General features: G+C 35.7%; 1 protein-coding gene across 1 annotated transcript in view; it reads left to right on the forward strand.

Moving 5' to 3' along the window:
- The window catches only part of LOC150101607 (uncharacterized), a 278,417-nt gene that overhangs the window by 154,616 nt on the left and 97,364 nt on the right, over nt 1–26,437 (forward strand). The window contains exon 6 of the mRNA XM_090399855.1: nt 10,226–10,601. Within this exon, the coding sequence (XP_090255981.1) occupies nt 10,226–10,601 (376 nt within the window). The remainder of the gene's footprint in view (nt 1–10,225; nt 10,602–26,437) is intronic.

The raw sequence follows: 26,437 nt of genomic DNA on the forward strand, positions 1-26,437 counted from the left end.
CATACATGAAGAAAGTAAATGATATGGAAGTGAAAGAAGTAGGAATAAGGAAATGGAAGAAAGGTATGGCTGAATGAGAGGGAGCGAAACTATGGGAGCAACGGTGAAATTGCCAGAATGAAAGATTTAAAGGAAGAGTTGTTAAAAATTATTCCATTAAATGTCTAACATCACATGAAGTGATATTAGACATTTAGTGGAAACCAATGAAAGAGTGCAAAAGGATAGAATGAAAGAGACAAAAGAGAAAGTTGATGAATGACTTGAAAATAGCAATATATGGAGATTCCATTATCACAAGGTTGGTTAATGAGAGTCCATAAGGAAGATAATTCGTTCTTTGGATATGAGGAGGAAATGAGCAATAGTTAGTGGTGGCTGTGGGATGAAATGATTTAGTTGGACATGACAATGTAAGGATGGATATCAGGAGGTTATTGAGAAGAGTGAAATATAATAGTGTAGTAGGTGAGGTCAGTGCATTGCTAAGGTATGACAATGATGAGTTGAGATAGAGTTAGAATCATGAATGGTATGCTGACAGCTGTGTCAAGAAAAATGAATGCAGTTTGTAGATGTGTGGAATGTATTTGAGGGAAGAATGGATTTGTACAAAAGTGATGGATTTCATTTGAATAACTGTCAGTGAGTGAACTGGAGGAACTCTTGATAGTAGGAAGTGCAGTGTGTAATACAAGCAAGATATCACAGGAAGTAAGAGGTGAAGTGAAAGATCAGTAGAGTGGAATACTTGGCAATGGAAATAGTAGTGGTGTGAGAGATGAAGAGAGAATGGAATGCAAAAGAACAGGGAAACGAGGGGTTGGGGAGCCCTGGTAGACAGAGACATGGCATAGTGATAGTGGATGTTGGAAGTAGTAGTGAATGTGTGTATGGGTGTGAACAGTATAGATATATATGGTGTAAGCAGGATAAAGGTGATTGGGCAAGAATAAGGAAATCATAACCAAAAGGGTGGCCTTGGCAGAACTGGTTATAGACCTAACAGTGAACTTTGTTTATTTACAAATGCCAAGAGCATCAGAAATAAGGGAAATGAAATTGTTTCCCTGATTGTGCTTATTTGCCCAAGAATTGTTAGCAAAAGTGAAATGGTCGAATGAAGGTTATATCTTGGTGGAAATAGAAATGGAAGGGCGGAATGTTTTTCGTGGGAATAGAAAGGAAAAAAAAAGGGGGGGGGAGGGGAAGAGTGCTAATATCCACCCCTGATGATAGCAGGGGTGGATATGAAAGAGAAATAGTGGGCTTGTCATCAAGGTTCAGCAGTGCTTTAAGCCTCCTTCTCCTTGGCTGAGAATGGGATCCACAGCTTCCTTTGCTATGGTGAAAGGGGTAGCTCTGACATTTCACTTCCAATCACAGTCATTGCTTTTTAGATAACTGGCGTCCATATGTGGTTCTATGGTAGTTGAGGAGATCACATCAAATCTTCATCTTATGAGTATCAAACTCAAATTTAATAGAACTGTTATCAAACTTCAACTGAGACGAAAAACCACATAAACATCAATAAATATGAAGAATAAATAACAAAACACCTGACATGCCTATTGCCATAACATCCTTTCTCATAATATATTTGACGGTATCCTATTGGGGAAAATTTTGCCCTTAATCTAAAATGGTTAGGACTGACAGGGCCGGACACAGAGAATCTATTCCACCTTCAGGTAATTAGAACTGGTTAATTTTGATCGTTACTGTTATTTGTCTTTCCAAGTGAACCTTTGATACAATTGTCATTATTACATAACATCAAATTAAAATCACTTCCTGACCATCCCAAATAACAGGCATTTTTTGCTAATGGTGGCATAGTTTGTTTGATACACAAGACAGGCTGCCATGCATCCCTTCACAGATCAAGACAGTTTTACAAGCTCTAGATACCATAGTAGGTAATACTACCCAAATGCTACTAAACATATTTCCATGTTGGCATAGCCATTATTTAGCTCTCTCTCTCTCTCTCTGTGTGTATGTACAAGCATGCACATACTTGCTTTAGGGAAATGCCAGCAATCTCTTTCAGATAAGTTGAAATATTACCAAAAGTGAATAATCATAGATTCACCCAGTTCATTATAAGCATTAAGAAGTCTGGTATATTGCCCACATCCAGTGCTCTCTTGGATCTGGCCAGGATAGTAAGGCTTGTAAACATTGTAGCTAGATCAACTTATCCTTAAGAAACCATCATTTTCCTTTCCCTTACACCATTTACAGGTAGATCATAAGAAGAAGAAAAAAAAAAAAAATCTCCGTGACAAACATCATGGAATAGAGATTAACAACAAACTTTCTTAATTTCTTAAACTGTGGCAGTATAGTCTATGCTGTGACAAGAGATGTTCTTGTCACAGCATAGATACTACTCTATCTGGGAAGGAGTGCAACAGATACTATGACCTGTTGAGAAGTGATGATATACCTATGCATAAGTAATATGCTTGTGCTATTGCCATAATATTTTAACTTCCTTAATTTTGCTAATGAGTGCATTTATTAATTTTATGCTTCTAATAATCATCCTGAGCCATGTAAGATTTTATTGAACTCTGCAAATTTATCATGTATATTTAAATTTTTTCAAGGAAATTTATACATGTGTGTATATAAATATATATATAAAATGCCCCACATATTAGTTTTTATTCTCACTACATTTATGGTTTTATCATAACAGTGATAGATAAGAGGTAAGCTTTATGATAAGGAGTATCCCATTTTACCCATATGCTTAATAAGATTAATAGATTCTTTTAAATTATTTATTTATAAAGAGTAATAAATCAGACATGTCTGGATAATATGAAGATCAGGATAATGACAATATGAGCAGATTTAAGAGGTGAGCCAAAAAATGGTGAGATTGGAGAAACTGTGGAAGATGAAAACCAAATACATGAGTAAAAATTTAAAGAATATGAAAATTAAAAGTTGTTGATCTTGGTTGGCTGAGTGATTACAAACTTGAATTCCTCTGGTGTCTGTAATTGTCTTTAGGTGGGAGATGAAATTCATTGCCCAATGTGTGACCACCTCACTCATTGGAAGTTTGAAGTGGCTTGAAAAAGATCCATGTTTGGACTACAGTAGTGTTCCCAGACTATGAATAATTAAATTAATTTTTTACTAAAATAAAGAGCCAAAAGGCTTCAGTTCGGCAATGCAAAATTTATAAAAATCATCTGGATATTAAATCCAGCATTATTTCAAAGCCGAATACAGAAACTATAAAAGTTTTGTATGATTAACGGGAATACACACGCCGGCATTTACGAGTTGCCCTAGCTGGACCTTATTGGAGACATGATCGCTATGCCCAAGCGTCCATATATTCGCCTCCTATTGGTCTATTCTGATAAGGTTTCACTGGCCTGATTACAGAAACTATAAAACTTTTATAGTTTCTGTATTTGGCTTAATAATGCTGGATTTAATATCCACTTGATTTTTATAAATTTTGCATTGCTGAACTGAAGCTTTTTGGTTCTATATTTTAGTAAATACTTTTATGCACCGATTGAGAATTCACTTATGAAAATACCTCTCAGACATTTTAAGTTCCTTATTATTGAAAGGGAGTTTTTGCTGTCTTAAGGTTTCTGCCTGGTCTTTGACAAAAACCAACCAGTTTGAAACAGCTGTCAGGCCAGTGAACCCTTATCAAAATGGACCAATAGGAGGCAAATATATGGATGCTTGGGCATAGCGATCATGAATCCTATAAGTCCGGCTAGGGCAATTGGTGATGGCGATGTATTACTGTTAAGCTCTCTGGTCAAATTTCATAAGAAACTTTTATAGTTTCTGTATTTGACTTTGAAATAATGCTAAATTTAATATCCACTTGATTTTTATAATTAAATGAATAAAAAGGGAAAAAAAAATAGATGTACACCTTTCATGAGTGGATGTCACTTAAAAAACAACGAGCTAAACACAACTTTATTAAACATTGACCACCCAGCAGTATATAAATAAAAATGTGCTTTATGTTTTAGTAAATCATGATCAATAAGAAGGAAAACTATTTTTTGTTTACCAGAACTGCAAGCGCATATTTATACTGCTGGCTGGTCATCTTTACTGCAGTTATTGTTTTTTACCTCATAATATTTTTAAATATCATTCTTTAAATTCATTGTCTTATCTTTACTCATGTATTTGGCTTTCACCTTTGATATTGTTTCTCCAATTCATATCATTTTTCAGCTCATTTTTAAAATTTTTCTCTATATATCATTCCATTCTGTGTGTGTATGTGTGTGGATGGGAGTAATGACAGAAGTAGGATAATGCTGGCAGGGGTGAGGCATGGTGGGGACTTTATGGATCCTGAGCCACTAATGGTAGCTATGAATGCCTTATAGGAACCCTAAAAATCTTGACTAACTTGGGCAGTGGTAAAATTCTGATAAAGGAAAACAGCTCTTATCAGTTGAATTAAAGCTGAAGACTTGATTTCAGAAAGGCTCAGTTCCAGAAACATGAGTGTAAGATGAAAGATTAGAGCCTTCTCATCTTAATCTTTCTACTGCATGTTATGAATTAAAAGTTGAAAGGCTTTAGTCATGCAGAAGTAGACATTGCCCCTGCTACAGTGGATTCTGCTGTATGTAACTGCAGTGAAGATGATGCCAAAAATGGGAACTTGAGGATATCATCTCAAATTCCAATAACATTGTTTATGAAGCTGTCTTAAAACCATCAGGACAGTTATTATTGGATCAAGTTCATCTTAAAACTATAAATAGGCGCTTATGAATAGCCACACAAAATATAAGAACTTATACCAAATTGATAAATATGATGATTTAACAGAGGACAAGCTAAATATAGAACATAAGGAGAATTAATTAAACAAGATAGAGAGGAAATGGAACAATTGAAAGGAATAACTTTTTATCATATTCAAGATATGAAGACCACACAAGAAGTGTTGGAGTCATAATTTAAAAAAAAAAAAAATCCAAAAGCATTATTGTATATTAGCCTGTAAATGACAGGCTCGTACTAACCAAAATTGCAGGAAAATCTTTTGACATTGTTCTTCAGGTATATACTTCTACTGGTAGCTATTGTGATAAAGAGATGGAAGCTTCTGTGAGAAGGTACAAATGGTTATAAAACAGATGATATTCTGATCATTATGAAGGGTTTAAATGCAGAAGTTGTATCCACAGGAAGAGGAATGTCTGGTTATATTGGTAATTTTGGACTTGATATTATCATTAACCCTTCAGAGGTCGCGTGAAAATTTTTGGCATCAAGGGCTGCATGCGGACTGTCATTCCGCACTCATTTTTTTAACAAAATTGGAGGTGATTTGAATAATAATAAATAAGCATATTGTAGAAAAAAGATTATTTATTCAAATTACAACATATTTGTAAGAGAAAACAAAATAAAAAAAAATAATTAAATGTCTTAGAAATAGAACTGCATATGATACATGTTCAATAAATGTGTAGAACTGGATTAACATTCTTTTACTTAAGTTCTACACATTCATTGCACATGATTGTAGCTTGTTCAAGATACATAAATTTGTAACATCTTACAATAATATTTAGATGCACAGTTTTTTTTTTCTATCACAATAATAGCATCTTCCTTTTTCTGGATGTGCAACTGCAGTTTTGTTCTCAATTCTGTTCTCGAGTGATCCACAAATTTCTGAGTCTTAGTTTTATATTTCTTGGCAAACTTTGAATTGATACCCTTTCTTGCAAATGTGCTTGTAGTAGAGAGAATCTAAGATCTTGCAGAAATTTACGTCGCAATATATTTTTGTCAATGTTATTCGCATGGTAAATAACTTGAGAATTCCAGCAATGTTGATGCAAGAGTAAAAAACTACCATAGGCCATCTTCTTGTTGATCTAGCACAATTGTATGTTGAACACAATTGATCAATAACATCTACTCCTCCTTTTGTATGGTTATAGGTAGTCAGAATTTCAGGTTTGTATAAAGTTCCACTCTCTGTATCGATGCCATCATCATCATGCAAACTTGATGCTAACAAAACAAATTTCTTTTTTTTGGGACAGTATGATACAAGTGTGCATTTATCTTTGAAAGCAAACATACTCGATTTTATAGGACGATTTGCTTTCAATAATTCAGGAAGTAGTTCTCTTTTATTTTTTCGAACTGTTCCTATTACAGTAAGTCTATATTTCTTTAGCAAGTTTTCAATCAAAGGAAACGAAGTGAACCAATTATCTAAAGTAATATTTCTCCCAGAATTTTTGATTGGTTCTACTAGTCTCAACAATGTCACCTAGCGAATTGCTCATGAAGCACGGCCCTTCCGGTTGTCGTCCAACATTATACCTCAAGATTAGCCGTATAGTACATTCTAGCATCACATAATGCAAAAATTTTAATACCGTATTTATTCAGTTTACTTGGTATGTATTGCCGAAATGAACATTTTCCTTGAAAACCTTCCAACTTTTCATCGATTGTAGCGAATGCACCTAGATTGTATCCATTTTTGCACTTTGTAACAAATAGATCAAAAACTTCACGAATAGCTGCCAATTTGTCTAGCTTTTTTCTTTCTTCACGTGTACTGTTATCATCAAATCTCAAACACCTCAAAAGGAATTTGAATTGCCTCACTGACATTGTTAGTCGAAATATTTCAATGCCTTTACCATTACTTTCAAAAAGATCTAAATTCAAACGGTTTGCTTTATATGTACCAGCAATATATAGAAGTTCAACTTAAGCCCGTATTTCATTCAGAGTTGTAAACTTGGCATCTCGTTCTCGAGTGTAATTACTAGCTAAACTTTCAGTACACTTATTCATGTTAGAATCGCCTATAAAATAATTCCAAATATCAAGAGGTGACTGCAAATTTTGAGTGTCGTTTTTAGGGCCAGATGATTCTTTGATGATATTGTATCTCTCAGTCTTAATATATTTGTTAGTTCGTGGTATTGCTCTCCATAAAGTTCTGTCTTTTCCCTGATAGAATCTATCCTCAAAACTCTCCGGGTTATCTTCAGCTACTTCTAGTGACACCTCATCGGCTTCTTGCTCGGTTTCGCTGCCACTCATTTCTTCCAAATTGTCTTCCTCCTCTGAACTAACATCATTGTCTGAAACATCTTCATCCTCGTCATTAGTGAAGCATTCATTCATCAGCTTCTGTAATCGTTCTTGCTCCTTCTCAGTCACCCATTTTATTTTACCTGAAGAGAATATAATTTACCATATTGCAATTATATATAAACATATATAAAATAGATATATATGTATATGAAAAATATATATTTCCTGTGCAAATATATAATCCTGTATGTAAAAATATAAATAATTTACAAGTACTTACCAATTTTAAAAATTTTGATGAATGCTTATTCATATAACACTAAGGGTTGTGTGGGATCTGTGACTGTGCAATGTCTCAGTGGGAACAGTTGTTATCGCATCAATATATAGGCAGGACATATGTCCTGCCTATATACGAAGCTACATAAATGCACAATCGGATTTAACCAGCCTCTTTAGAAATATATGCAAAAAGCAAACGTGTGGATTCCCAGTCTGCACGCGACCTCTGGAGGGTTAAGAGATACCTCCAGAGTGTCGGGGACTAATCGAGGGAGGCTACATACTACACGCACCAGCTGTCATACTTGTTCTTGAATTCATTCACACTGCTTAAACACACAACATCCAATTGCAATCCATTCCAATCGTGTACCACTCTGAGAGAAAAATCTAGATCTCACCCCTTTCTTAGCAGCATTCATTCTCAGATCCCAAAAATGTCCTTTTGTCCTTTTCCCACCTTCCATAAAATGAAAAATTCTCTCAACTAAAATCTTGTATGACCCTTTCAGAAGTTTGTAAGTCTCAATCATATCACACCCTCTTTCTCCTTTGCTAGTGTCTGCAGCGTATAAATTCTCAATTTGTCTTTATAATCAGTATTCCACAATCCTGATATAATTTTTAACACTCTCCTCCGCTCTCTCTCTCTCCACTGTATCAGAATTGCAACAAAGACCACACCTCTGCATGGTAGTCCAAGTGAGTCTTATCAAGGCTTTGTAAACAGGCAAAATAACTTCCTTAATTTTACATGTCAAAGTTTGTTTCAGCATTGCAATTATCTTTTGAGTTGTATTTGCAATCTTTGCTACATGATCTCTGAACTTCAACTTCCTGTTTACTAACACCCTAAGATCAGTTTCTTCTAACATAATCCCCAATATAATATGACATTGGATTTCTAATCATGCCCAAGTTACATTTACTGACATCCATTTTCCCATGCCCACAATTCTAGCCTATTCAAATCATTTTGCAAGTACTTCATGTCAGCTGCATTCCTGATAACTCTCTCTATCTTTGCATTATCAGCTAATAGTTGTATATTGTTGCTTCTCAAATCTTTCCCAATGTCATTCATTTACAGATTGAATAACAGTAGATTAAGGACTGATCCTTGTGGTACACCACTGGTTACTTTACATCATGAAGACTCGCATCTCCCATATACCACTTTTTGATATGTCAGTCAACCATCCATTCTTATTTTATAATCCTTTTTGGTTATAATTGGATTATAAAATATTTTATAATCTAATCCCATATTCTCCAATTTATGCAACAGAACACAGTCTTCTGTGCTGTATTCTGTCAAAAGCTTTAGCAAAATCCAAAAAGTATCATGCTGTACTGATTTCACTTGTGTAGCTCAATGGTAACATTATTATAGTATTTGAGCAAGTTGCTAAAATATGACCTTCCCTTAGTAAATCCATGCTGTTCGTTGCAAAGTAGATTCTCTGCAATCTATTTCTGAATGCTGTTGCTAACAAACTTTTCCAAAATCTTCACCACTCCTAAGATACGGATTGGTCAATAATTGGATACATTGGTCTTTCCCTTAGTAAATCCATGCTGTTCATTGCAAAGTAGATTCTCTGCAATCTATTTCTGAATGCTGTTGCTAACAAACTTTTCCAAAATCTTCACCACTCCTGAGATACTGGTCGGTCAATAGTTGGATACAATGCACTATCCTTATTCAATGGGATTACCATAAATCCTTCCCACTGCTGTGGGATCTTCCCTGTTCTGAGACTCAAATTATATAGCCTGGTGAAAGGAGTATCCAGTTCACCTGAGCATGCTTTTAACATCTGTGCTGATATCCCATTAGTTCCTATTGCTGAATTCTTCAGTGTGTACAATGGCTCTAATACCTCCTTGTCATACACCCGAGTTTCTTCATCTGGTGAAGAGGTAGCAGTGAACTTGCTGTTGCATACACCAGGTTGATAGCTTTTATCAGAGTGGGCACTGATTAAGTTGAACAAGAATTACAGAGGATAAAAAAAAATGTAAAAAGAGGATTAGGAGAATAGAAATTTCAAAATCAGCCTTCAACAGAAAATAACTAAAAACCAGAAAATAACTAAACACAGAATGATTAAGTGATTTATTTAGTCTATTTTATTCTGTGAGCAGAAGCATAGGCAATAAACAAGGAATATAGTAGGATTAAAACTTTCAGATATGGATGTACAAAAGAGAATTGAAGATCTGTTTTGGAGATAGGTTCAGAACTAATAAAGAACATATAGAACACTGTCATCTGGGTCATATTGTGGGACATGAGTCTTCAGAAAGATTTATTAGAGAGAATTAAGGTTAGGCAAAAGAAAGGAAGATGATGCATGGGATTTAAAAACATAAAAGGCTGGCTAGGCTTGAACTGTGCAGTAGTTAAAGATAAAAATATAGAGATATCCATAATAGCCACCCTCCTGAATGGAGATGACTCTTGACATGGCAGATCTTCATATTATCTAGATATCTCTAATTTATCTCTTTCTAACTTAAAATTTTTAATTGATAAATAATACAGGCTGTTAAAAAGGGGTAGCTTCTTTACTATAAAGTTAACAAATATGTCACTGCATTACATACCATGATGTTCAAAGTGGTCATGACTGTGACAAATACGAACAGTTGAGAACTAAGTTGGTCATATCATTCATGATTTTTTTCAGATGCGAATTTCTGTACTTTTTTAAAGTACAGAAATTCGCATTCGCAAATAATGTGTTTAGGTAATTAACTTCAAAGGGAACAACAAATACAGAAGATGATCATTTTATGATAACCTTTTGTGTGTGTTAATTTTCCTTTTTGTTTTCTAAAGGCTAGAGAAAAATGATCAAGAAGTAACTCGCCTTCAGAAAGAATTAGAAGATGCTCATGAAGCTTGTGAACAGTATCAGTCGAGAGAGGCCACAATGCTACAGATGAAAGAGGATTTAGAACAACAGATTGCATCATTAGAGGAATGCCTCACTAATGAGAAGTCAGTTGTTGAACAGAAGCTAAATAATGCCCACATAAAATTAAAAGAAGCAGAAAATAAAGTGCTTCTTCTTCAACAAGATATCTGTAAAGGAAATATGGAATTAGATAATTTAAAGAAAGAAAAAGATGCTTATCAGATGCATATCGAGGATGCTGAAAGAAGAATTGCTGATAAAGAAAAAGAAATCAAAGATTTACAGATTACTTTAGAAGTAAGTAGAACACGAGCCTTTATATATATATATATATATATATATATATATATATATATATATATATATATATATTATCTGTGTGTCTTGTTTGTCTAAATGAGTACATTTTCAGACTTAACAATCATAATTTTTTGGCTGTTTTTCTAGCATCTTCATAGTACAATTTATAGGTGCTTGTCATTCAGTATTAAAGATCTTGGTTCAAATCCTATTTTGGATGTAAGTAACTCTTATAAGGACTTTCTCATTTGAAGTGGAGTGTATCATATAGTCCTCCCTCCTACACTTTTGAATTATGTTTTGGCCTTGCAAAACTTAAAACATGGTCTGAGAAACATGCACAGTTACACCTGTAAAATCTGTATGATCAACTTACTACTGAATATTTTTTTTTTTTTTTTTTTTATGTAAGATTTTTTTTGCAATATGTTATCTAACGCATGTAGTGGAATTCATTGTAGGCAATACTTGAGTTAATAAGTGCCAGCTGTATATTTCTAGCACAAAACTAAAAAATGAAAGCCAAAGAAAAGAACAGTTTCCTCAACAGAATAATACTTTTTTCAAATAAAGCAGTACTCTATATATATTTCAGGTTATATAATAAAGTATGGTTTCACATTTGAGTTTCTAGTTTCATCAGCTAGTTAAAAAAAAAAAAAAAAAAAAAAAAAGTTGAAAGAAGGCTTGAAAGATGACTACACAAAAAGCATTTGTCCAGTAATTAAGACTTCTGAATTTTATTTTTTAATTATTATTATTATTATTATTATTATTCAGGCCTCCAAGGAGTCAAAAGACTCATCGAGGGAGGTCCTTCCTAAGACATAAAGTCTGTCAAGACTCATCGAGGGGAGGTCCCCCCCTGAGAAACACAAACTTTATCATACCACTCTTTAAAGTCACTGACCGTTCTCGCTCCCACCACTCCATCAGGCAATGCATTCCACGGCTCAACCACCCTCCACACAAAGAAACCACTCCTTACCCTCTTGCTCACAGTTTCCTTTCGTAACTTCCAGGGATGGCCTCTTGTCATCACTCCTTCCCGCTGATCAACCAAGCGAAAGAACTCCCCAATGTCAACCCTGTAACCACCTCTCAACAGTTTAAAAGTCTCAATCATATCACCTCTCCTTCTTCTATCCGCCAAACTCTGCAGTCCACATTCTCTCAGCCGATCCTCATAACTATCATTGTACAGTCCTGAAACCATCTTTGTCATCTGTCTTTGTATCCTTTCCACAGTTAATTTATCCCCTTCAAATCCTGGGGACCAAATCTGAGAACAATAGTCCAAGTGTGGTCTGATCAGAGACTTATACAACGGAATGATAACCCTCTTATCTCTGCAGGTCAGTGTCCTTCTCATAATAGCAGCAATCCTCTGTGTTACCTTCACCACCTTTGCAATATGTCCCCTAAACTTCAGGTTTCTATCAATCATCAACCCCAGATCTCTTGTCTCCCCTACTTCCTCCAGTATAACTCCTCCCATAGAGTATGCAGCATCCCATCGATGTTTCCCAAACCTCAAGACCTTACATTTTGCTGCATTAAACTGGCACCCCCATTCATTTGCCCATCTATCTAGCTTATTCAAATCCTCTTGCAGGGCTACCACATCTGCACTATTACTAATAATCCTTCCCAGCTTCGCATCATCCGCAAACAACTGAATATCCCCCTGCAATCCACTGGCTATGTCATTGATATAAAGGTTAAACAATATAGGTCCTAGTACTGGTCCCTGTGGGACCCCACTTGTAACCCTCTGCCTCCTGGAAACTGCTCCACCATACACAACTCTCTGATACCTATCAGACAGCCAATCCTGAATCCAGTTGACCAATCTGACATCCAGACCCATGTGCTGCAACTTAAATATCAGCTTATCATGTGGCACCCTGTCAAATGCCTTCGCCAAGTCTAAGAAAATTGCAGTATATGCCTTTCCCTCATCTAATGCTCTTGTAACTTTATTATAAAAGGCTAGCATATTGCTAAAACAAGAGCGTCCTTTCACAAATCCATGTTGATTCTCACAGATAACATTACCCTCATCTGCCCAATGCTGTACACGGTCCCTCACTACTTTCTCCAAGATCTTAACAACTACTGATGACACACAGATTGGCCTATAATTAGACACTTCCAGTCTGTTACCACCCTTATGCAATGGCACTATCTTACCTTCCTTCCATTCCCTGGGCACCTTTGCCAAAGCCAGACTTTCATTGTAAAGCCACGTTAAAGGTATTGTCAATTCGCTAGCACATTCTCTCAAAACTCGTGGTGAAATACCATCCAGTCCCACAGCTTTACTGACATCCAGAGTACTCAGTATCTGAAACACACTCTCCTCCTGTACCTCCAGACCTCGTACCAGTCCTATCCCTCTAGCATTAAAATTGACTCCTCTAGGATGAAATACTCCAATAAAGTGTTCATTGAACAATTCCACTATGTCCTCTGCATCAGTCACTCTATTCCCATTTTTATCCCACAATATCATTCTTCCACAGTCATTTCTCCTCCTACTGGCCACATAGCTAAAAAATTCCCTAGGATTTTCTTTGGATCTTAGGGCCAATCTCCTCTCATATTCCAGTTTCGCTTTCCTTACCACACGAGTCACTCTTCTGGCCTGTGTCTTATATTCTTCACCCATCCTCTCTTCACCTGTCTCCTTATATCTCTTCCATAGCCTCTTTTTCGCATGCAGTTCCTGTTTAATGTTGTTTGTCATCCACTTTACTCCAAATTGCGCCCTCTTCTTCACTCGTGGTATACAACTTACCATTGCTGATAACAAATATTCTTTCACAATTTCCCACGCACTGGTGATATCCTGGCCGTCCAATTCCTCCCTCCATGAAACTTCCCGAAGTTGACGTCTAAGACTATTATAATCACCTGCCTTATAATTCCACATAAGTTCCCGTCTCTTTGATACTCCTGCATGTCTATTCATTTTCCATGTCAACACCATATGGTCACTCTCTCCAACTGGTGGGAGAGACGTCAACTCAGTTATTATCAACTCTTCTGATGCTATAACCAAATCCAAAATTTTTGAACCTCTTGTTCCCTCTGTTACATGTTGCCTAAGACATTTGTCCCTTAAGAATTCTAGAAATTCCATTCCCCTATTGTTACATGCATGTTCCTCTCTCCAATTTATACTACTGAAGTTAAAATCTCCCATAACAATCATTCTTCTTGCACTTGCCAAACTTAGCTGTCTAAACATCTCCTGGTCCCCATCCTCTGTGCTCCTGGGTCTGTAGCAACACCCCACTAAATATCCTGTCTTGCCTACCTCTAGCTCACACCATACGCTCTCAAAATCATTTGTCTCACTTCCTTCCAAATTCTCCACTCTTAGAGGACATAGGTCATCACTTATCATAAGCAGCACCCCACCACCACGCTTTCCCCTCCTATCCTGACGAAAAATGCTATACCCAGCGACTTCTATTCCTGTTGTTATATCCCCTTCTGTCAACCACGTCTCAGTGATCGCAATAATTTTTGGCCAGGCTGATGCTATCTGCGCCACCAAATTAAGCAATGAGAAACTTTTGTTTTGATCACTACTTATCTAGACTTTTAATAAATTAACTAGAGTTTAAATAGTAAAGTAGTTTTGTAGAAAACTAACGTGAAGACACTACAACAGCTTGGTGTGTTCTGAACAATGGATTTTTCTTACAAAAATTTACAAAAAAGAAAGGCATTACTACTAAGTATAGAAATGTGAATATTAAAATATAAGTCATTCAGAACAAAGCCAAATGTTAGATATTGAATGACTTGTATTTTAATATTCACATTTCTATACTTAGTAGTAATGCCTTTCTTTGGGTTGAGGGTGGGGAGAAATGCCCAAAATTCTAGAATTATAAAACTTAATTATTAAAAAAGCAATAATTTTTCTAGGTCTGGCATTGTCTAAATTTATTGTTTGCTGTCAGTAATGTTATCAACACACACATTGATATCATTACTGACAGCAAACATTACATTATTATAATGAGAATCATTCAGAATACAGAACAACCCTCATCATTCTCCCAATACTTCAAACCTCTTTGAAACTAGCATTTCTTTCAAATATGCTGTGGACATTAGCCCTCCTCTTGGCAACTCTTACTCTGTTCACATTTCTCAGATCTGACCTTCTCATAGCCTTGGAAAGCACTATGACAGCATGCCAGTAGGGATGACTGCCAGCATTTGTGTTCTTTTCCCATAAGGGCAATCATTCCTTATATCACACAAAACCGTGAAGAATTAAATCCCTAATTCTCCAGTAAGTGTGCCAAAGCATTCCAAGATAAAAATTCAGCATTCCTTAAATGGCTCAAGTAAACAACTCCAGCTTTGTACTTAGTTTACTAGTTTATTTGTACTTAGTTTCTTCGTTTAGTTTACAGTTGTTTACTCAAGTAAACAACTCCAGCTTTGTATACCAGTTGTGAGGGTTATGGTGTGATATGCTTTTTGCTGGCAGAAAACAATAGTTCTGCAGAAATTCATCAACTGTGTAAGGTTAATGGGCCTAATGTAACGACTGACAGTAAGGTTAGGCAATGGTGTCATTTGTTTAAAGAAGGGCACAACAGTGTTCATAATGAAGAGCGTAGTGGCTGACCACTTGTGGTGACAGATTTGGTGGAAAGAGTGAACACAAAAATTCACAAGAATCATTGTTTCACAATTACAGAACTTTCTTTTCAATTCCCAGAAGTTTCATGCTCAGTTATTCATGAAATTGTAATAGAAATGCTGGGGTATAAGAAATTGTGTGCCAGATGGTTCCCAAAAATGTCGACTGATACTCATAAACATCAATGAGTGGAATTAACTTAAAAATTTGAGCGTTACGAAAATGGAGATGAACTTTTTTCAAGTATCTTGACTGGCAATAATGTGGATTTTGTACAATGCCACAAACATTGAGGCAAAATAACAATCAATGCAGTGGTGCCATTCATCTATGAAAGCAAAACAATTCAAACAGGCATCGTCAGTCAAAAAAAAAGATGGCCACTGTCTTCTGGGACCAAAAAAGATCTTGTTCATCAGATTTCTTCAGCTAGGAACAACAATTAATATTAATAATGCATATCGTGAAACTCTGAAGCAATTCAGAAAATCAATTCAATAAATATCTTCTGCTCCCTTTATTCACATCCATCCTGGCATATACACATCCCAGATCCATAGCTTCTTAAGTCCCAAAACTTGTCTTTGTTCATTCAGAATGCTACTTCTCCAAGTACTTTCTCATAGCTGCTCTATTTCTGAACTTTTTTTTTATATAACTGCCTACCACCATTCCTTCACTTAACTCGTAATATAAAAACAAGAGCTGCTGCAGATCATCATCACTACATTTCAACTACAATTGTACAGCTTCTCATGAACTTGTTTCATTCAATCAACCTCTGTTCTTTGGAACAGCTTCTCCAGACTGCTTTCCTCCAAAGAATACAATCTCTAGCTTTTGTAAGAAAGCCATAAACAGATTCTTCTTTCGTTTGATGTTACACGGTAATCAGCATTCATTTTGGTAACTTATGGAGACTACAACCGTTTTAAGAATAATTACTTTAATTTTGCAGAATTTTGACCTGCATATTAAGGTAATCATCTGAAGTACACACACAAAGACAAGTTATATTACATTTTAAAGTGAAAAAAACTACATTAGAGCTATATTCTGTTTATAGCATCATCAGAGAACAAATTCATATTAATACTTTAAATACAGCAAAACTAGTGAATGTTTGTTATATTAAAGTAAGATCCTAATTACTACAGTCCTAATTATAATTAACTCTTAGGTTATGTGGTTAGAAAGTGCCATCTACATTCTTGGGATTTTTAGATGACCTTTGTTAAGATTAGGGTTGCTGATAAGAATTTCACAGGACTATTCAAATTTGTGCTTATACCATGGCTTGGTGTGATGCAAAGAACAGTTGCCTTTCCACTCAATTCTATGTAGAGAAATCAGGGCATGATCAGAAAAGCCAGATTTACTATAGCTATTAAGTTTAATATGCCATTTATGTTTCTCTTTTTTGGATAGAAATTGTGTGTTCTGTTTCACTTATACACCTAAACCTCTTTTTATGCGAATTTTTTTTACGCAAATTCGGAGTTACGCGAATTGGGATAGAACCACTGCCCATTCACTTTTACACGACCAACCTAAAGTTTAAGTTAGGAAAAAATCTGTAATTCAAGAAAATTCTGAGAATTTTGTAGAATTGCATTCTCGTTTCAATTAAGAAAATTCTAAATTCTTACGAATTTCATTTATTGGGAATTCCCCAAATTAATAACTGACTGCGCATAAAAAAGCAGTTCTTAGCAGTTTGAATTTGGTGTTTGAGTAGACAACACAGTTAGCATATTTTTTAAGTGAAATAAAAATCGTGTTATAAAATTAATAATTTTGCCAAGAAATAATAAATGATAAGCTATATACAATTTTCAAACTTTCATTTCATTAATTGAAGATTTTAATTCAGCCCTCACATGATGTTGCCGATAACAAAAAAAAAAAAAAAAAAAAAAAAAAAAAAAAAAAAAAAAAAGGAAAGCCGTTTCTTTGGATTTAAAAATTCAAATTTTAGATCATCTTCAAACTGGGGAAGGTGCGACTGCTGTGGGTAAGCATTTTGAAGTCCATGAATCAACTGTCAGATCTATAAAGGAAATGAAAAGGCTATTAGAAAAGCGGTATGTTCTGGTACAAAATCGAGTGCGAAATTATCATCATACACAAGTGTTGTTCTAGAAATGCCGAAAAAGCTTTAGTGATGTGGATAGAAGATAATGTACAAAACAGAATGCCAGTTGACGGAAATTCCATCAAGCAATCAGCATTGAGATTTTATGAACAGATTAAAAAACTGCAGCCAGATACTTCATCTCAATTGAGGAAAAAATATGAACTTCATGTAAGCAATGGTTGGCTGGCTAAGCTTATTAAAAGACATGCTCTTCATTTTCTAAAAATTAAAGGTGAAACGGCTTCTGCTGATGAAACAGCTGCTAAAGCATTTCCACAAAACTTGCCAAAATAATTGAAGATGGAGGTTACACTTGTGAACAAGTTTGGAATATGGATGAAACAGGCCTTTTCTGGAAAAAAATGCCAAACAGAACTTGCATATCAAAAATGCAAAAAATTGTTGGTGGGTTCAAAGGCAAAGGATAGCATAACACTCCTATTTTGTTTGAATACTTTAGGAGATCGGATGTTAAAACCAGTGCTCATAAATCGATCATTAAGACCACGGCCAATGAAAGGCGTAGATTTTCAAAAATTGCCAGTTCATTGGATGGCCAACAAAAAAGCTTGAGTGACCATTGATATTTTCACTGAGTGGTTCCACAAACATTTTGTGCCAGAAGTTAAATGCTATTTGAATGATAAGGGTCTCGAATTTGAAGTGATTTTGATTCTTGATAATGCATCCGGTCATCCTGCCATAGAACACCCAAATGTGCATTTTTTTTTTCTGCCGTCCAATACCACATCATTGCTAAAACCTCTAGATCAGTGTATAATTGCGACTTTTAAAACATATGTCAGACGAACATTTCAGTACGTTTTGAACAAGCTTAATGATGATAAAACGCTGTCAGTTATGGATGTGTGAAAAAAATTTCCAATTATGGATTGTATTGATCAGGTTCGATTTTCTTTATCTGAATTGAGACCAGAAACTATGAATGCATGCTGGAAAGCAATTAGCCTGCATGTGTTAAAGAGAATGCTCCTGTTCCCTTCAATCATACTGCAGAATTCCCCAATATAATAAGTTTGGCATGTGAAATTGGCGGAAAAGGATTCGATGATCTTACATTGGCAGATATCGAAGAATTGTTAATTGATAAACCTCTTAGTGAAGACGAAATAGTGGAGATTGTTTCTGAGACTCCTGAAAGCGAAGAAGTTAATGATAATGATCAAGATAATCCTACTTTCACTGCTGATATAATTAAAGAAGGTCTTAAACTAGCCAGTAATTTAGGCAATTATTTTGCCCGACATGATCCAAATGGAGCACGTGCTGGGAAGTTTTCACGTGAGCTTAGGTTGTTAATGTCTTCTTCATACGGAGAATTATATCACGACTTATCTAAAGCATCAACACAGCAATTAATAACTGAGTTCATGCCTAAAACTACTGAAACAACCAGTTATACTTTTGTTCAAGAAATGACAAGAAGAATTCCACAAGTTGAGGCAGAAGGCGATGACGATAATATCATGTCTGGTAGTTCTAGTGATATTCCAGTCTCACGAAAACGAAAGCTTTCACGTTTATTGTCAGAAACTGATAGCGAATAACATAATTTTTTTATAGAATCCTTAGCAAACAACCGAAATGAATATGTCTTTTTTTTTTTTTTTTAAGTTATTAAAATTCATTATATGTATGTGTGTTCTCCATGAGATGTAAATAAAAATGTTATGATCCTAACGAATTTAATGTTTGTTGTTTTCATTATTTTGCTTATATTTCAGGTTTGGAACCAATCTTCACTTTTTCTATGGAATCAGTAGTTCTTTTTATGTGAATTCTATTTACGCATAATTTTTAGAAACGTATCTGTCGCGTAAAAAGAGGTTTAGGTGTATAAAGCAAATTACAAGTGAATAAGGTATACTCCAGGATGGGCCAGTGGAGGAAGTGGATCCTTGGAAGAATTGCATTAAGGTTGCATTTCTGTAGAATACAGAAATGCAACAGAAGTTTTTTAGAATACAGTATTCTAAAGAATACTGTAAAAAAATACACAAAGAATTGTCACTGATTGGGACATTTGTGAAAATGGCAGATGTCAAAACTGACTAATAAATCACTTTTATCAAGTGTGATGTCCTTAATCTTGTTTACAAAGTGTTGAGTGTTTTTTAATATAGGAAGAGGAATATCCTACCAACTCTTTGATTGTTGATGCTAGTTTCTTGGCTAGATGATAATTGGAGCTCTTGATACCTTCAACTATTGGCTGAAGCAGTATGTTCTGCTTATGAATCTTAGGCAAGCCATAAATTCTTGGGGAATGAGCGTAGTGCAGAAATAATTTAACTGTATCTGCGAGCAAGGATGTGACTAATTTAATACTTCTGTTTTCATTTTAATCTGGTAAGTTGGGTTATATTTCACAAGTTTGTATGTATTGTTGCCTGAGATGAATTGATTCATATTTTCAGGTAAGGTGTTTGGTTTAAAATAACCATGGCACTGTATTTATTGACTCTAGTAATTTCTATGTCCTGACTAGCTTTTAAAGATTTCACGGCTGCCAGTTCAGTTTTGGTTCAGGTTGATAGTTTGTTTAAAATGTTAGGGGTGTCTAATCGTATTTTCTCAGCTATGGTGGCTGAGAGAAATCTTGTGCTTCTTTCAATATTATTATTATTAACAGACCTCCATGGAGTCAAGATTCATTGTGGGAAGTCCCACTATTAGATGCACAGTTCACCGTACCTAAACTTAAATACATTTACTGTTCCTGCGCTCACCACACTCTCAGGCAATGCATCCCAATCACCTACCACTTTCCATGCAAAAAAATCTACTCCCCCCTCCCTTGCTGACATCCATCTTATACAGCTTCCAGGGATGGCCTCTCATTCTTCCTCTGTCTTCAGATATTCTATGAAAAATTTCATCGACACTTATCTTTTAATTACCCCTTACTGACTTATGTTTCAATCATGTCTCCTCTCTTTCTTCTATCTGCAAGACTGTGTAATTTGCATTCTCTCAATCTATCCTCATATTCCACATTCCAAGAGATCAGAAACAAACTTAGTCAATCATCTCTGGATCCTCTCCAATGTCTCATCATCCTTTTGAAAACCTGCCAACCAAATCTGTGTATAGGAATCCATATGCAGAATGACCAAAGTCTTGTACAATGGAATTAAAATATTTTTTTTTGCTTCTGTACATCAGTGTTCTCTGCATTATGCCCACAATCTGCTGTTATCCTCACAATTTTACCAAAATGTTCGCGAAATTTCAAGTCCCTATTCACCACAATCTCCAAGTTCTTCATCTCCTCCAAATTATCCCTGCCAATCCTATACTCTGCATCCCATCATTACTTCCTAAATATTAAAACCTTACACTTTGTAACATTGAACTGACACCTCCCCCCCCCACACACACACTCTCCCATTCAGACAGTATATTTAGGTCCTCTTGCAAAACTACAACATCTGTTCTACTTCTCATAACTCTCCCCAACTTTGCATCATCTGCAAACAACTAATCACCATATAAGTCCTTTCCAATGTCATTTACATATAAATTAAACAATGGCCCAAAACAGACCCTTGGGACATACCACTAGTGACTTTCCTCTTCTAGGATATCACTTCCCCACACACAATCTGCTGATACCTATCAGACAGCCAATTTCCAATCCAGTGCACTAATCTACTCTCAACCCCATTTGTTGCTGTTCAACTACTAGTTTGTCATGTGGCAATCTAATCAAAAGCCTTTGCAAAATCTAAATATGCTACTGTATGTGCCCCCCCCCCCTTGTTCAATTTATTTGTCACCTTGTTATATAAGTAGATTGCTAAAACACAATATTCCTTTAGTAAACCTATGCTGTCCATTAAAGAGAATTCTACTATTGTACACCCAGTTCTGAATTCTTGTTCTCACTAGCTTCTCCAACACCTTGACCACAACTCCGGACAAGCAGATTGGCCTCTAATTCAAGTTGGCCTAGTATGGACAGACAGGAAGATCAGCTACCATCTGAATGAAAGAACATGAAAAAATATTTGCAGACCATGCTTTAGAAAAATGCACAGAATCAATTGGAAAAAGTCCATGCTCCATCACAGTAAATTTAGAAGAGAAAGACTGTTTTAAGAATCTGCTGCTGCTCATAAAAATCATCCTAATTTAAATAAATATGGTTGCATAAAACTTTCCAAAATATGGGATTATTTTTCCTAATAATTTGAGATCTCAGTTTGCATCCTAGGCCACTGACAGGTGTCCATACAGGGTTTCTCACCTAATTAGGACTGTAGTCTTTTGTCACATGTTTCATTTAGTTTTGTACTGTGTGTGCGTGTTATAAGTCTCAATTTGTACTCCCTGATGATGTCTTTGGAACTGAGATGAAATATTGGAAGCATTAAATACTATGTTTAATAGTTTCCTAGTGCTGTTTCACTCCATTATACTTTTACCATGAGAACTTTTATCATTCCATGCATTAAATTCAGATAAACAGAATACTCCAGTAATACAACCTTAATGCCACCTTCAAACCTCCTGCAAAATTAAAGAACTTATTCAACTCCTCCAAGGATTCACTTCCTCCACTGGTCCATCCTGGAGCATACTGTATTGATTGCACTTGTAATTTGCCTTATATAGGTGAAACAGGATGCACAATTCCTGTCCGAAAAAAATAACATAAATGGCACATTAAATTTAATAACTATGGTAAATCTGGCGTTTTTGATCATTCCCTGATTATTCTACATAGAATTGACTGGAAAGGCACCTGTTCTTTGACATCACATCAAAACGTGGTATGAGCACAAATTTAACCCTCTCATGCAGGAATGCGGAGAACCGACCAGGGCTTCTGACCTAATGTCCAATCCTCACCTTCTCGTGGTGCACCCTGTTGGGTATCTACTTTGATACTGAACGAACGAGGATGGGCTGGCAATTTGGGATTTAGCCGACCAAATTGTATTCTTATTGGTTAAACCAAAATAAAAAATGATGGTACAACATGACAAAATTTCATGCCGGCTGGGGCGTCGCCCGGTTAAACAAGGCCCCCGTTGTTTTCGCCAGGGAACCAGGGCGAACAGCGAAAAGTCAGCTACTGGAACAAATCTGAAAACAAACCCCAACTCAACATCACCAGAGTTAAAGATCGGTACTATCAACGTAAGAAGCCTGAATGGCAAAGAAATGGAGCTAGCTGAGGAATTAGATAAGTACCAGATCGACATAATAGGGGTGACTGAAACAAAAAAGACCAAAACTGGTGAGATCTTTCTGAGCAATAAATACAAAATGTTATATTCAGGCAATAACAATCAAGGAAAAGAAGGAGTAGCCATAGTATTCAACACAAAATACGAGGCTAATCTTCTTGAATGGCAGTCAGTCTCAAGTAGAGTAATGTGGGCAAATATGAGAATGGGGAACTGGACAATGAGACTGATTTGTGCCTATGGTCCCACAGAAGGCTCTACTAAGGTAGAAGTGGAGGAATTTTTTGATGCTTTAGAAAAAGCAACTGACACAATGAAAAAGGAAAAGTTGGTCCTTGTTGGGGATCTAAATAGTAGAGTAGGAAATGATTGTGAGACATTCAAAAATATTTTGGGAAAATTTGGAGAAAAGAGCAAAGCTAATAATAATGGCAAATATCTGTTGGATTTCTGCTCAGGACATGGACTGGTTATTACTAACACCATGTTCCAACATAAAAATGTGCACAAATTCACATGGAGAGAAGAGGCTAGGAATAAGAAAAGTCTCATTGACTATGTTATTGTTGATAGTGATGTTTTCTCCCTGGTGCAGGACACCAGAGTGTACAGAGGATTTGAAATTGGAAGTGATCACTATTTAGTCTTGAGCAGGATAAAATTGAATTTCATATTGAAAAGAATAACATGTAAGAAAGTTTTAAAGCGAATAAAAGTTGAGCAGCTCTCAGATGTAAACTGTAGACTAAAATACAGAAATATTATTGAAAAGAAAATGAAAGAGTTTGAGAACAGGAATCAAACCTTGGAGATTCAGTGGCAAACTCTGAAGGAAACATTGATTGATTCTGCCAGAGAGGCATGTGGTGAGGTTGTGTGCAAAGATAAAAAAATCAGAACTCCCTGGTGGACACAGGAAGTTAAAGAGGCAGTGAAGGAAAAGAAGAAAGCATATCAAAAGTTCCTGGCAAATAAGTCAGCTTTTACTCTTACAGAATACAGAGACAAATGTAAGAAAGCTAAACAGTGTGTAAAACTAGCTAAACAAAAGTCATGGGAGGACTTTGGCAAGAATATAGAAAATAAATATCAAGAAGGTGGCAAAATATTCTGGAGGTTGTTGAAGAAGCTTAGGAATGGAGGAAAGAGTGCTGTAAAAGGAATTAGAGATGATAAAGGTGAAATGAAAACAGGAGAAAAAGATATCCTTGAAGTATGGAGTAATTACTTTGAAAAACTGCTAAATGAAACAAGCACAGTGATAAAAAAACACTGACAAGGCATGCAGTCAGGAATACATATCCATACTTGAAGTAGAAAAAGCCATCAAAGGCTTGAAGTGTAGAAAGGCAGCAGTAGTAGATGATGTTCGACCAGAAATGCTGAAGTATGGTGGTATAAGAGTCTTACAGTGGCTGCACTGCATAGTTCAGAAAGCCTGGACAGAGGGACGAATTCCCAATGATTGGAGTAGAGCTCTCATGGTACCCATATATAAAAAGGGAAATAAAACTGCATGTGAGAATTACAGAGGTATTTCCCTACTGAGTGTTCCTGGCAAGATCTATGCAAGTATACTTGAGAAACGGTTGAGAAGAATTGTGGAAGGGAAGCTTGGTGAAGAACAAGCTGGATTCAGGCCAAATAGAGGCTGTCAGGATCATATCTTCACTTTACGACAAATAGTCGAGAAAGCATGGGAATATAACAAAGATCTGTATTTAAGTTTTGTCGATTTGGAAAAGGCATATGACAAGGTGCCAAGAGAGAAGCTATTCAATACGCTGCAGTTATATGGTGTCAATGGGGCATTATATCAAGCAATACTTAGTCTTTATTTGAGTTGTGAGTCAGCAGTTAGAATTGAAGGAAGTACAGGAAGATGGTTTAATGTTAAATCTGGTGTGAGACAAGGATGTACATTATCCCCTCTGTTATTCATTATCTATATGGATCACATTATGAAGGAATGTGGTATTAAACCTGATATCAAAATTGGAGATGTTAATGTCAGCTCTTTGCTTTATGCGGATGATGTTATACTTCTAAATAAATCCGCTACAAGTCTGCAAGATTCTCTGACTAAATTGAATAGCTGTTGTAATAGATATGGTATGAAGGTCAGCATTAAAAAGACAAAGACAATGAAAATAGGCAGAATCATTGAAAATGTCAACTGTGTTGTGAATGGAGAACCTGTGGAACAAGTAAAACATTTTAGCTACTTAGGCACAATTTTTACTGAAGATGGTAAACTAAATATAGAAATAGACAACAGAATCAGCAAAGCTGGTATCGTGGGAAGTCAATTGAATAAATTCATATGGAATAAGAAAGAAATTAGTCGGAACACTAAATTAGCTGTATACAAAACTGTGTTCAAACCAATTTTAACTTATGGATCTGAGAGCTGGGTCAGAAGTAAAACACTTGACCAAAGACTAGAGTCCGCAGATATGAGAGTCCTGAGAAAGATTAGTGGCATGAACAGATGGCATCAATGGCAATATCATATTAAAAATGAGGATATTAGGAAAGAACTTGACATTGTCAGCATCCAGGAATGCGTTAGCAGAGCTAATCTCAGATGGTATGGTCACTTAAATAGAATGGGAGAGGAAAGATTAGCAAAACAAGTGTTCTCTGCCAGGTTGGCAGGAAAACGACCCAGAGGAAGACCAAGATATAGGTGGATTGATACGGTACAAAGTGCCTTAGACGATAGAAATATAAGATCTGATAATGTTGGAGTCTTGACAAGTAACAGACTGATTTGGAGGAAAATTGTAGATAGGAAGTTAGTAATGATGTAATTTTTTCATGTAGTACTGTCATATCCTGTACACCCCTTGAGGGTACATGGCAGGAATTTGATGATGATGATGCATGAATTTTTATATTCATTTATAAAAAATTATAATAGCATGATACAGTACCATTTAATCTTACAGTACTACCATGAATTCATTAATTTTGCTGAATTTGTGTCCTGTATATGTTAAAAATGATGTCCTCATCTGAGGACATCATGCACTAATGCCAAGACTACAGACATATTTCTATGGAAATGACTTTAGACTAAGGAATTTATTTTCATTGAAAGAAAACAAGTATGACAAAACACATTATAAACAATTTATATTTTGCTGAAACACTACATGAAGGATCAACATTTGGATTACTTAGTACACGCAAAAAAGTAGAACAATTAGAATTTGCAGTAGAGCTACGTAAATCAAGAACAGTCTTATTCTTCTCTTTTGTAAGGGTAGGTTTCTGTGGTTTAGCAGTTCAAAAGAAAGATTCCGGTATTGCAACCACATGTTTATTAAGATAAATAAAATTAAACAAACCCGACAAGTTTCATATGTTGTTTGACTTACATCTTCAGGGGTTAAAGGTAGCTAAAAGTTTAAACACAAGAAATGAGAAGTTACTCAAAATAGTCTATTTTATGATGTTATGGCCGTCTAACTGTTCATTAAATTAAAAAAATCCGAATTCAGAATCTGTGCATACTAAGTTTGAACAATGCTAGGTGTTGTCACGTTCTGTTGTTCACGTTCACACTGTGAAGTCTGACTTAGGTATATTTTTTATCAATGCTGACCAAACTTGGTGTAGAATTAGGCCCTGGTTTTTGTTGCATTACGTTGGAATTCTAATCTTATTAGCAGCTTCTTTAAATTTCCTTGTGAAACAGTTTTTTTCAATATAAGATGTTCATTTTATGCCAGAGTACATTATGGCCGGTGGAAGTTGTGTGGGATGCTAGGCCTGATTTGTGTTCTCTCCTTTTTTGCATGTC

This window comes from Typopeltis vanoorti, chromosome 11 (assembly GCF_054136105.1).
Source record: "Typopeltis vanoorti isolate ZY-2024b chromosome 11, IOZ_Tvanoo_1.0, whole genome shotgun sequence".
Taxonomy (NCBI): domain Eukaryota; kingdom Metazoa; phylum Arthropoda; class Arachnida; order Uropygi; family Thelyphonidae; genus Typopeltis; species Typopeltis vanoorti.